At 32.4% G+C, this 14,388-nt stretch overlaps 1 protein-coding gene across 1 annotated transcript; it reads right to left on the reverse strand.

Annotated features, from left to right (window-relative positions):
- Positions 1–373: 373 nt before the first annotated feature.
- On the reverse strand, positions 374–14,240 carry LOC110992227 (DNA topoisomerase 2). Its single transcript, XM_045630879.1, has 20 exons — positions 14,043–14,240; positions 13,310–13,541; positions 11,499–13,170; positions 10,204–10,431; positions 9,719–9,858; positions 9,040–9,242; positions 8,362–8,510; positions 7,955–8,192; positions 7,487–7,644; positions 7,048–7,256; positions 6,656–6,799; positions 6,327–6,465; positions 5,877–6,000; positions 4,879–5,034; positions 4,077–4,241; positions 3,325–3,438; positions 2,825–3,002; positions 1,895–2,094; positions 1,118–1,277; positions 374–616 (listed from the first exon to the last, which is right to left on the reverse strand). Exons 1-19 carry the CDS (start codon positions 14,055–14,057, stop codon positions 1,119–1,121), a joined length of 4,623 nt encoding a protein of 1,540 aa, XP_045486835.1. The 5' UTR covers positions 14,058–14,240; the 3' UTR covers positions 374–616; position 1,118.
- Between the last annotated feature and the right edge of the window lie 148 nt (positions 14,241–14,388).

A 14,388-nucleotide genomic window follows, 5' to 3' on the forward strand; every position in this document is an offset into this window, starting at 1 on the left:
ATAGAACCACAGACGAAAAAATACTGGGAATTCCTCGTTCCGGTCCCACTGAAGTATTTCCAAAGCAATTCAACATGGGTTTCTTAAGGAAAAGAACGCAACAATTCTTAGAAGTCTGGCCACGTACTTGCGAGCATTCCGGCAATGTGAGTGTCCATGGGCGTTATCAGTTATCATTAGATAAGCCTCCAGACGGTTTGCCTCCTATTGCATAAAAAGCTTTGATTTGGTGAAAATATCAAAATATTCTCATAAATATAAAACAGACAATATTTATTTACTGAATATTTTTAGTCTTTAACCAATAATTTTTAGTCTTTAAAAATGTGGAGACAGAAATAAAACATGTTTTTTTTTTAATAAATGTCTTTATTTACAAATGTGACTGTAACCAGTACAAAACATTAAATACATTATTAATTATTATAATTAATGGGCGAATACTGAAAAAATCATAGAAAAGGAATTGAGGAAATAAGGAAAATTAACATTTTACATAAAATTATTTTAATATAAATAAAGCTACATACGTAGTAAGGTTAAACAAAGTCAATGTATGAAAAGTCCTAGAAAAATTTATTTACACTTATCTAAAATTATCAGATCTGCACTGGTTCTGAAATAAAAAGAAAAAATACAATTATTAAACTAATATTCTCTTAAAAAATGTGAATAGATATTATGGGCTTAGTGTCTCTGAGTCTGCGACTCCTGTCCCTGAAGTTGAAGGTTCGGTTCCCAGCTCCAATGGTATTTCTTCTAATGTATGACTTTAACATTAGCTCGAACTGTTTAGAAATATATTGTAAGGAAACAAGCTAGATATTTAAGATTATTAGATATTCTAAGTATCAAACTGTTTCTACTAAGAATGTGTGTCTGTCTGTATGTCGTTCGAATATAAACGTTCAAATCGGACGCAGACACAACAGCAGCAACTACGTCGCTATATATTATACATGCCTCTTACAAAAACTACTGAACCGACTTTAATGAAATTTTAGTTAGAATACAAATTTAAATAAAAAATCCAGCATTATGACTCAGTTTTCTATAATTGTATAATTGAAATAAATATGTATATAAGACACGGGTGCCTGACACAGCATTGACTCACCTCAGTCACTATCAGAGCCGTCACTGAAGTTGTACTTCTGCTTGGGCCTGGCTCTGTTGTTGGCTCGTGGGGGCGGACTCGCCGATAAGACATCGCTTTCTTCGTCGCTCGACTCTTTCTTCTTCTTGACAGGCTTTTTAGCTGCTGTCTTCTTTTTATCCTGGAAAACAGACGACGAGATCAGTCATATACATCGACATTTGGTTTTAAGTCACGCCGGAAACCTCTACGTATGCGATACAAGCAAGAGTTAAACTTCATGGGTTCACAAATCGTTAGGGTTGAGAATCGTAATGATATAATTGATTAAAAAAAACTAATAGTCCAGTATAATGAGGGCCTACGATTTTTGTATCTGTTTCATGATTGTTTATCTAACCCTCAAGTTGGTGATCAGCCTTCTGTGCCTGACGCAAAAAATCGACTTTTTTTTTAATAAAACTCACGCTCTCAAAACTAGTTGTAAATGTAAATTTACAATATATTTAATTTGTTTTTTTTTGACATGTTTACGTATATAAATAAAGATATTTTTGAGTTTGAGTCATACAAATTGTTTGAACTGGAGAAAATCAATCGCAAGGATTAGGATCATTTAAATATTCGTCAAATTTATAAAAGGTTTTATTAATTTACGTTTAGCTATCTTATAAATGAGCAGGCAGTCCAATTATTAGCCACAGTAGTAAATAATAATAATAACTTTAAAAAAATAAACTGATTTTATTTACTTTGATTCTGTTATTAAAATTTAAGGTTCAGCGAACTGTTTCTTACCTTCTTAGTATCAAATATGCTGTCATCATCACTGTCTAAGCTAATGGTTGGCTTCACCTTCTTCTTGGGCGGTTCTTTGACCGTCATCAGTTTCCTTTTACCGGGTTTCTTCTTCGGAGCTTCATCTTCACTCTCTATATTATCTGAACTCTTATTCACTTCTTTCTTAGTTTCTTCTATCAGGGAATCGAATAGACAATCTGAAACACAATAAAATATCATGATTCTAGTTGCCCCTTACAAAAGGTATGTTTGTGTGGAGAAGAATGGGCAAGAGACTCTACACTTACTCTTTTAAAATAGAATTTACAATATTTGTATATGTTAGTTAAATAATTATATGTGAAGACAATGTACTCCCAGAATAAAATTACTAAATTATATTATTGTATTGTTAGTATACATGTTCCTCACATATTTACATATATAAAGACCGTAGAATATAATAATTTTTTTTATTACTCTAATAAAAAAAACAATAAAACAGTGTGAGATATAAAAATAAAAATGGCGGATCATCTATCATTTAAGAACTTGTCAATGGACCAGGACTAATTTATCCCACTAGTTTCATATACATTCGGCTAGTTAAATATTTTACAGTTGCTTTTTAATTAAATATTTTGCAGTGATTTGACTTAAAATTAGAGTAAATAATTCCAGTACATTTTTAAACAATAAATTATTCTTTATAAATTAGCAGTTTAATCAAATATTTTATTCTTTTAATACATTTCACGTACTAAATATAATATATATTAAAGTTGGATAAAATAATTGTATATACTTTTTAATAAATCTGATAATCGCCATCAATTGAAGACGCTTCGTAGCAATTACGACTCGTATGCGGGATATTGGAACAGCGCATTCCTCGTGATAGTAAGTTCATTATTGTTTTTAATGAACTTGAAAATAATTAAAAACTACCTGAGTCCATCTCAGCGGGCTTCTTATTGGCGTTTTTCTTAACATTGAAGTCATCGTCATCGTCGCTGAGGGAAATGGCCCTCCGCGGTTGATCATTGTCCGACTCTAGTTTGTTATCTAATAGTTCCGGTTCCGAATCAGATTTGGAATCGTCTGAGCCATCTGTGTATTTCTGGACCTGTAAAGGAACTCAAATTTAAAACGTGTTTCATTTTACGAGAAAAAAAATATTTTTCTACCCTCAAAAATAATTTCAAAATTTATATTTTTTTTTATTCTATACAAAAATATATTGCTTGTATTCATTTTAAATAATTTAAGAAATATCAGTCTGACACAGGATTATGTGTTATTATTATATAATTTAGAAATCCCATATATAATCTCATTCTTTTGATTCTATCATTTGTATAGGAATATAATAACTATATTTGATTACCATAGAAATTTAAATGTCATATATGTATTAATGTATAATAAAATAATAAACCCTAATATACCTTGGTAGCAGCTCGTCTCGTGGAAGTCCTCTCCCTGGGGGCAGCGGGTGCCGCCATCTCTACGTCAGAACCTGACAAGTCTTCAGACTCACTGCCGCTAAACGTTGGCTTTTTCTGAAACATTTTATTTACATATATGCACTCTTTATTTAATAAATATGTGTTGGAATCCACATTTACAAAGAAAGGTAATAGGTAATTCGCGATTTCAACGGATTAAACACAGCTTATCCGGAGATGGATATATTCGGTAGTGGGCTGATCAGTTTTAAAACAAACATTGTTAAGAATCTCAAACTAAATTGCCTGTTTTGCTTATAATTTGTTTTTTTTTGCTTAACATAAATTTCTGGTACTCCTATGGTATGCTTATTTTATCTTGTATATATTTTACTAGCTAAATGAGTTAGTATATATCGTAGATTTGATATGATATAGTAAACTGTAATAAATAAATTTTACATTTCGACTGAAAAACCTGTGTGAAACAGCACATATTATTTCATTATATCTAGGTAGAAACTATCTCAGTACTTCGGTTATAATAGGCAACATTTATTACTAACAAAACACACAAAATAATATGAAAAAACTTAAAATATTTTCCTTACATATGATATTTCACAAAAATAATACGAATTCTGTCGTTGTTTCAGTAATTGTTCCAAAAATAGCCTTAAAATTAGGGAAATATTAGATTCAAACAAACATCTTAAGACTTGTTGTAAAATAATGTCAGTATAATTAATTACCTTCTTCGGTTCCTTTTTAAATGTAAGTTTAGTCTGCTTCATTCCATCCTTCTCTTTGTCACTCTTGTCTCCCTTCTCTTTCTCTACTTTTTCTACTTTCTCTTTCTTGACTCTACCTCGCGGTTTCTTCTCGTTACTTGCGGGACTCACACCTGTCGGGTCATCCTGAAAAAGGTACCAATAATTATTAACAATTCATTTAAAAATTAATTTTGCACGATAATATGTGATATTTATTTTACTTTGTGATATTTAAATTCATATAAAATTTAAGGACTACCAAATTCTTATAGTCTATACTAATATTATAAAGAGGAAAGGTTTGATTTTTTGTTTGTTTGTTTGTTTGTATGAATTGAATAGGCTCCGAAACTACTTGGCAGATTTGAAAAATTCTTTCACTGTTGGAAAGCTACATCATTCCTGAGTGACATAGGCTATATTTCATTTTCAAAAAAAATAGGCATCCTTACTAAAATTACGATAACATTAACATTTGTTTATTATTTGATACAATTCTAACAGATGGCGCTGAGTTAAAGGTGGTTTAGTTTAGGTCCGTGTCGTGGTACCAACGTTTCACATAAGTTCTCCTACGGTTTCCCTTGATTAATTTACTACTATGTAATATAACAAAAACCTTAGCCACAGCAACGCTTGGCCGAGTCTGCTAGTTAATTATAAACTTAAAAAAAATAATATATAAAATATCGTAAACTTTGTTGTATTACTTGATGGACTAAGAAGAAATTCCAGATTATTGGCTTTCTGATACTTTTTGTAATAGTTAAAAATATCTCACCGGATCATATTCTTTCTTAACTTCCTTCTTGATCTTGGCTTTTTCAGCAGCTTGGATCCTCTTGATGATGTCTTCAGATATTTTTGGCTCCACTCGTCTTCCGTTATTGGAAGGAATGATCTCCATTATCGATTTGCGGTTCTTCTTATTCGCTGCCTGTAATTTATTTTATAAAAAATATATAATATAAGAATTGCTATTACACATATGTATATAACTATGTACTTGGTTTAAATTACACGCTTGTTAAAAGTGCGCATGTACGTAACATACGTCAGTATGAAAATTTAAATCAGTCAAAAAATAAGGCTTCTTAATAAAAACCTCTTTCATATACTTTCCATCTGTTTAATCATGACTTTTAATTACAATTTTTGTTATAAATATATAATTTTAAATAGATTTTGCTAGGTTCTAGCATTAATTGTGATTCATATGATTCTGTATATTAGATTTTAGTTTTCATATATTTTAGATATTAGTTTTGTCTATATTGTTATCTGTATCTAATTTCATTTGTTACTAGGGTTGTCTTGAAGAAATCGCTTGTTAGCGACAAGGCCGCTTCCGTTGCCTTCTTAATAATTCATGTTATCGGATTATATACATATTTACTATTAATGCAACAAAGTGATAATAAAAACATTTATGAACAATTGACAAATCCACAATAATTTGAGATTATCATTATTTTATTAATTTTAATACAATTCTCATATTTTTTCACAGTCAATCAAAACGTCAGACAAAACATAGTTTAGACATAGACAAGTTTTTTAGAACCTAGTTCTTTTATGGTTCTTAATTGTATGTGGCAACCCTAAAACTGGTAGAAGCTTACCTTTATTCTATCCATCTTAAGATTAGCATGAAAGTATTAAAAGTGCATCATTAAAGTTTAAAAAAAATATAATTAATATCAATAATTAACAGGTATTAATAAATTTTGAACTTCACATAAGTATTGATTGTAAAAATTAATTGAACAACATATGTACCTGGGCCTTAGACGTCTTTCTGTTGGTAGCGGCCTCTTCTTGCCTCTCACTCTCTTCCAGATCTTCTAGTTTCGCGAGGAAGATGTCAAGATCGTCTCGCCATAGTATTGATGGAGTTTTCTTTCTGTAATTTTTTTTATAGAATCATAATTTTCTAATAATAACAAACTAAACAATGAATAAAAGCTAACTACCTCAGTGCATAAATGCAATTTATTTTTGCCTTGTATTTAGTATAGCATATCTCAAAAACTACTAAACAGTTTTAGATTGAATTTAGACTGGATGTTGGATTACAAATTCAACTACAATAAAGTGCTTTGTCAAAACATAATATTCAAAATTTATTAAACGGTTTCATAAAGAATCCGGAATGTCAAAAATGCTTTTATCAGAATTTGTGATGACAAAAATTTAAGAGATTTTTCGAAAATTAAAAACGTTATTTACTTTAGTGCCTCCAGTTCCGATAACTTCTGATCCCTTTGCTTGAGCAACTCATCTTTCTTCTCCTTCGTCAGCATCCACATTGACATCCCCAACAGGTAGTTGAACTTCTTAACTTCCTTTAATTGTTGGAATGCTTTCTCTGAAATATTTTACTTATATCAAGCGCAAAATAAAAGTTATATTGGGTAACTATTAGTGATAACTCTTATGGAAAATCTACAGATACTTAAACTTTAAATCTAATTTTTACATAATTTTACCACAAAATACAAACAATTTATTCGCTGTCAATTGTAATCCAAGATATTAAAAAAAGTCTCATAACTAACCGGGATCTACTGGTTTTCCTCCTTTATTCTGCTCAGGTTCTAGTTCCTCCTCGGATTCTTCTGGCTCCTCATCCTCCAACGCGTTCAGACCTTGCATTTTAGTTGCTCGTTTCTTCCAATCCGCGATTGGATCAGGGGCGTATCCTATATAAATAATAACAATTTTTAAACTTCTTGACATAAATTTATTAGACAAGTCTTAACGAAAGCATTTCGATCTCTTGAGTACAATAGCTAAAACGGACCGTAACTTTTTTGTTTTAATCTTAAATGTGACTCACAGTCAGTATCCTGTCACATATATAGTATTGCCATAGTCTCAAAATTTTGGTCCTTCGATCCGAACTTAAACGAAGTTTATTGTGAATTATTGAACAAACAAATCAACATACCTCGTTTGATCAACTCATCCACCATCACCTTTCTCTTCTTGTTTTCGACCACCAATCCCTTGTCACACTTCTCTACGATGAACCGAGCCTGGTTTGTCAGTTTGTCTGCCTCTGCTTGCAATTGCCCTTCGAGGAATTCCTTCCTCTTGGCGTAGTATCGCAATCGGACGTCGTAAAACTGCCGCAGGATTTCTTCCACTTTGTCGAATCTGGAATTATTATTATTTAATTATATATTAATTTAAATAATAAATACTTAAAAAGAAATTTAATAAAAAACGGACCAGATATTTCATTGCCAATATAGGTTAATTATACTAAATTAACTCACAGATTTATTAAAAAAATATTATTTCACTGACGATATAATAAAATTATTCTAAGCAAAAAGACAAAAATAAATAAAGAATTCATCTGCACAATATTAAATATTACTTACTTCCTTAAGCAGTTGTTGTGGTCGAAAGCGTTCATACAAGTCATAGAGATGGTGGTTTGCAATTTGAATACTTTGTGGATGCCCTCAGCCTCTACTTCGGCAAGTTTTCCCGGTAAGAGAGACACAACGAAGCGAACTGTCGTGTCTGTATTGTATTCCTGAAAATATTTTTGTCTATTGTCAATAACTTACCATATTTATTCAGCTAATATTTGTTTAAGGATGAGATATTATTCATAAATAAATTAAAACTTAAACTACAATATGTTAAAAAAACCACACTCAATTTTTCATTATTAGTAATCTGCATGGTCACTGATTAAACATCTTAGTGACCATGCACAAATACCATAAATATGCAAGTACTTTTAACAATACTCATTACATGTTTTATTATAAATTCTAAAAATTTTAAGACACGTTACAATTTGATTATTAAATTTAATATTTTTTAGTAAATTAACTCACCCTATACTCAGATATAACCGGTTTCACTTTATCCGTTCCCAAAAGCGGTTCCAAAACGTTTTCTTTATAATTCTGTGTCCACGTGCCAACCGGAAGTTCGGTGATTTCAATCTTGTCGTTTGGCAAAATGGCGGCCTCGCCGGAAATAACGTATTTATCACCAAAGCCCTCTATGGTTCCGCGGAAATTTTTGTACCAAGGGTGCATTGGTTTCGGTTCCTCACCATCAAGCATACGCCTTTAAAAAATAAAAATTAATCAGTGGAGCTACAACTTTTTTAGGTCTGGGCCTCAAATAACTGTATCTGTTTCGTGTCAATTTAATAGGCAGTATAGTAATATTTTATGAAAACTTTTATTATAAGATCGTTAAAATATTAAATAAAAAGTTAAAATGCAATAATTACCGTATGTTAGCAACAATATCCCTTGGGTTGTAATTAGGTATCTTCGTAGACCATCCAGTACCGATTCCTTCAGCTCCATTCACCAACACCATCGGAAGTATGGGAGCGTAGTGAATTGGTTCTATTTTCTGGTTATCTTCAAATTCGTGCTACAAAATACAGATTATAATTATTTTTTTAATCTATTTGAATACAAAAGATTCAAGTTATATATGTCGTAGTAAAGTGCGTAAATAAGAGACTAAATTGAATCTGTAGACAGTTAATTAGAGATCGATATTCAATCAAGTCGCTAAAATTCCGTCAGACAAGTGAACGAAACCTTTAACGAGTTTCCTGAACGCACAGTTCTACACGAACACACTGATATAACAATAACAAATGAAATAATCATGGAAGAGTCAAGAGAGAGAAACAAAGAACCACTCGCACAACAAACCCACTCTAAAAGTAATCAGCTGTTGTCGTGACCGCCATCTTGTTTTATATTATTAATCAACATGCTGGCTTTCGGTCAGACAGATACTTAAACGTTTTCGACACTGCTTTATTTCAATCAAAATGCTAGCGACTTGATTGAGTATCGGTTCAATTAATCGGATTTGACTACTTTAATGCGTCACATACTTAATTTCCATATATTTTTTCGTCTTTTATGTGAGAATATTTAATACATACCAGAAGCAAAGGGTCGTCGTGCGGGTGGAACACCAGTCTCGTCAGCGGTGACATCAGCGTGAAGATGTAACGGGGGCTGGCCGAGTCCTTGCCTCCGCACAAGCGAGTACCGAACTGACCACGGGGTTCTAACAAATTAATGTTGTTTGAACCCACGTAGTTTTGTGCGAGATTAACGATTGTCATTGCTAGGGATTGTTCGCCTGTAAGGAGTAATTAGGTTTTATAATACACAGAAGTTTAATAAACCTCTTTAGGTCTGGGCCTCAGAGCCGGCTTATTCTTGAAAAAATATTCCTTTTTATATAATATTTTCAGTTTGTGAAATGGCTTTGAATATTGAATAAATATCTAATATATAAAATTCTCATGTCGGTGTGTTGTAAAATAGTTCAACATATTTTCTTGTAATTTTGTTTGCATATCGGTTAGGTAACGTTTTTTAGGCAAAAATTTTTGGCTTTAAATTGTGATCTGTATAGGAAAAGGTGTTGCAATGATGATCAATGAATTGAATCAACATTTAATGTCATTATTTTAAGTAATTAAGTTTGTGATGAGAGCTGGGAAACCAGACACTGGTATTTTTTACTAATAAGGGTGTCTTAGAAAAGAAAATGTACTTAAAATGAATAGACTTTTTATTATTGTTATAAAAAAAACATAGTATACTACTCACCATGATGATAAGCCGAGTGTTCAGCCACTGAACCAGCCAATTGTGCAACTTTCACTTCTCGTTTATCGTTACGTTTGATGCAAGTGAATATAACTTTCCGCTGGCCTGGCTTCAACCCGTCTATCATAGATGGTATTGATCTGGAATATGTCGATAGAGAAATAACAATGATTCTTGGTAAATGTAATAAACCTTTCACATGAACCATGATGCATGACCATTGTTACAGTGATCCTACTATAACGCTATAACGCGTTGTCGTAAAACGCGATTTCCCTCCCCCATTTTACGCAGGATTTTCTCCTAATAACGTATTCCGTCCCCCTTATAACGCACTACTTTCCCCAATAACGCGTTTTCCGTCACTCATTTAACGCAGTATTTGCCCCAATAACGCGTTTTCAATCCCCTATAACGCCTTTAGCGTCCCCCATAAAATGCAAGAGTGAGAACTATATTATTATTATTATTATATCAATCAATACCTGACATTATCCCCATTAGAGAAGAGTACCAGTTCCAAATTGACAAAGTCAGAGTATGTAACACTCTTAGTTTCCTTGGTGTAAAGATATCGTTCTGGTAATCCAATCTCCTTTCGTCGCTTGACTTCCTCCATGTGGCTGGTCAGCCATTCCTTCCTTTGATCGGCTCCTTTCTTGCTGAACGCTAGTTCTATGTGATGGTCGTCGGTTGCACCCGCATATTTAAATCTAATAAAGTATCATTAATTAAATACCCTCACACTATTTTTGTCAAGGTATATGATGGTAAATACATTTTTTTAATGTAACAGGAGGCTCCGCAAGTGCGTAGCCGACCTTTTTATAAATGGTACGGTTTATTGGGTAGTGGCACCACATAGTGGAACGCTCAGTTGTTGAACTACGTACATCGAAGTGATACGGATTACGGATAACGGAAGGTATATTTTGTATGTATACCTCCAAAGATGAAACACAGCTGAACACTTTTTATAAAGTCATAATATATAAATATCGCATATAGGCAAGGAAATAACATGTCCCAAAAAGAATATTTATAGGTGGTTTTGTACCTTTCCCTCGAATATATTTATGAAAATATTATGTATGTATACAAGAATAGTGATAAGATTAAAAGAATAGAACATATGCACAATGTTAATACTATGAACAAACGCATGCTGCAATTTCCCCGTACTAGACTATCCAAAGTTAGTAATTCTTTTTTGGGAAAAGTTACTCTTCTTTATAAAAATCCCAAAGGCTCTTTTATATCTGGCTATTAATAAATTTAAGAAATGTATTAAAGAAAAGCTGTATAAAAAGGCTACTATATAGTTAGCGATTATCTAGTTTATAAAAAGGCCTGGGTCTAGTATTGGGCTACTTTTAATTAATTTTATATATTTGTTTTAAAATAAGTATTGTTTGATGCTTTTTTAAGAGTACCGAGAGTTTTTTTGTCGGTTTTTTCTGTCGGCCTACACCCTCTGTCTTCTTTGCTGATGAGTAGGGTGCTCATTCAAATTTAATGACATGGAATAAGTGATACCTATCTATCTTATGTTCTATAATAAACATATTTTATTTTTTGTTAACAAATCTAATCACCATCAATCAACATATTCTGAGTAGATTTTTAGATGTGCCCGAAATAGTAAGAAATCTAATATAAATTAATCAATGGAGTACAATTTTTTTTGTCTCAGATTTCATATCTGGTTAATTATCATCATATTATATGTATTATATAAACTACAATAAATGCTGGGTTAAAATAAGTCAAAGAAAATTACCTTATCCTATGCCTCTCCATATTCTGGAAATACTCTTTAGCCTCCTTAGCAGTGGAGGTACCCAAACCCTTGTAGTATTTGATATTATAGGTGTGATAATTCTCCGTTTCATTCTTCCATTCTTCAAACTCGGGTAATGAGTAAAATGATATTTCCTTATCTTTCTTGCTTGCCTTGACAATGGGCGTAATGAATTCTTCCAAAAACGGCAGTTTTAACAACTCAGGCCAATTGTGATGTATGAAATTTATGATCAAACCTTTTATATGCGATCCATCATGATCCTGATCGGCCATTATCATCACTTTGCCATAACGGAGTGACTTTAAATCGTCTATTGTGTTGTACTTCTTTTTGTACTGAAGCCCAAGGATTTTTATTAGATTATTAATCTCCACATTCTCGAGAACCTGTTTATGTGAAGCATCTCGGACATTTAAAGGTTTACCCTTCAATGGGAACACCCCATAGTGGTCCCTCCCGACAACACTCAACCCCGATACAGCTAAAGTTTTAGCTGAGTCTCCCTCGGTAAGGATTAAAGTACACAAATGTGCATTCTTTGTACCTGCTTCATTAGCATCTTCTAACTTAGGTATACCTTTCAACTTGCTCTGCTTTTTACCAGAAGCTTTCACAAGTTCATTCTGAGCTTTAAACTTAGCCCATGTCAATACGGATTCTACTAAGCCACTCTTAGAAACTGCCGTAATAAATTTCTCTGAGAAAGTGCATTTCGATCCAAAGCTCTTTGCTTGGAGTGTCATGTTTTCTTTGGTTTGTGAATCAAAGGTTGGGTTTACAATGAGGCAATTGACAAACATCCACATGTGATTCTTCACTTGGAAAGGTTTAATGTTCACGCCGCCTTTATTCTTCTTCTTTAATACTTCCAGAACATTCTTTACAATACTATCTGCTACTGTGTCAACATGCTTACCTCCTTTCGTGGTAGCAATAGAATTTACGAAAGAAACTTGTTGGAAACCTCTGTCAGAGAGAGTGAGAGCCACTTCCCATCGTTCATTTACTTTTTCATAGACCACCTTGAGAGGTTGTCCAGCCTCATCCTCTTTACCTTTTATGTATAAATCTATGTAATCTTTGAATTTATTAATTTTGAGCCTTTCTCCATTGAGATACACTTTGACGCCTGCTGTAGATGCAGCTACATCGTATGCACGTCGGGACATTAGAGAGACAATGTCGTCTTCTAATTTCTCCATTTTAAATTTAGCCAAATCAGGGCTAAATGTCACTTTTGTAAAATCATCATCCTTGCCAGCTTCTTTTACCTTTGGCTCAGAAGCTTTTGTCATATTAGATCCCCAAGTCTGTTTAAAATGTTTTTTATATTGCTTAGATGCAGTTTCAACTGTAAACTTTGTAGAAAATATATTACACAATTTGGCACCATAACCATTACGGCCACCAGTCACTTTTTCTTCTTCATCATTGTAATTAGATGATGTCAGCAAATGTCCAAAAATCATAGTAGGAACATACATTTTTTCATCCTTATGCATGACTACTGGAATACCGCATCCATTATTATAAACAGAAATTGTATTTTGTTCTTGGTTGATCTCAATCCTTATAACGTCCATCTTGGGGTCTCTTTGCTTGTTATCAGCTGCATTTACTAATATTTCATCATATATTTTGTACAAGCCTGAAATTACAAGTTTCACTGTTTTAAATATCACTTATAACAAACATACTAAGATATATGCACTTTATTATTTAAGCAGAAGGAGTACTTTTATGAGCAAGAGATTTTAAGATTATATGAATAAATATAAATCATTAACCTGGTACATAAGTTATTTCCTTCTGCACCATGCACTCCTTACTCTTATCAAAAACCCACATGGTGTCTGTGGCCCGTTCAACAGACCCAATGTATGTATCAGGTCTAAGAAGAATGTGCTCAAGCTGTGATTTTTTCTGATAAGTCTTTTCTATACTACCCTTTTGATTTTTGGGGGGTGTAGGGTCCGCAGTACCATTTTGTGTTCCATTGTTAAGTTTTTGAAACATTGACTGAAATCAAGTTTAATAAGTTATGAGAAATATTACACATGGTATAATTTAACTTTAAATTTTAAGTAAATACCAATCACTATTACATCAACTAAATACTAATCAAATTAACACAAAATAATGAATAAGTAAAATTGAAGTTTTAATATTTTTTGCCGATATTTGACAGATAACTAAGATACAATAACAACTTCAGAATGTTATTCAAAAATTCAGTAACCGATATTTGTGTGGGTAATATTGATAAATTATAGGTGTATATTATGAATATGATGCCTGCCATATAATAGTCCAAGCATAATTCAATGCTATTTAAATAAGTTGTAATCTAAAAACTCCGTGCATTTGAATTGCATATTTTAATAATAATATTTTATACAAACTTAATGCTATGAAACATGGTAATGAGTAAAATGTAAGGCATTGTAATATTGTCTCAAAAACAATTTGTTAAGAATTGACCGTTACTGATCAAAATGCCGCCAAGTCGGACCTCTTTACCTTTATATCAGCCATCTTGTAAGTTGTGCTTATAAAACTTACGCGATCAACGCGTTTCCAATTTAATTGCCTTGTCAACAAGACAATATTAGAGCAAATGCTAGTAACTTTTGCAAAATAACATTTTTATTACGATAATTCGCAAAATAACACAACCGTGAATAAATTGACAGAGACGCCAAGTTATTCATAAACTATAAAGTTAAAAGTATGTATTCATTTCAAGATCACCAATCAACAATTGTCTGTGACCATTCACAGATATGCTACTACGAAAGCTATAAGACCACCGGTTTCCCTCCATATTATTTAAGTGTTATAACGTAACTGGTTTTAATGCAATGTG

This window comes from Pieris rapae, chromosome 13 (assembly GCF_905147795.1).
Source record: "Pieris rapae chromosome 13, ilPieRapa1.1, whole genome shotgun sequence".
Taxonomy (NCBI): Eukaryota; Metazoa; Arthropoda; class Insecta; order Lepidoptera; family Pieridae; genus Pieris; species Pieris rapae.

Bases quoted from the DNA above. Each gene is read 5' to 3' on its own strand.
- LOC110992227 (XM_045630879.1), bottom strand. The intron at 6,800-7,047 runs GTATGTTGATTT...TTATTTATATAG, and splicing joins GGATGAGTTGATCAAACGAG to GATACGCCCCTGATCCAATC. The intron at 1,278-1,894 runs GTAAGAAACAGT...TCTGTTTTCCAG, and splicing joins GCATATTTGATACTAAGAAG to GATAAAAAGAAGACAGCAGC.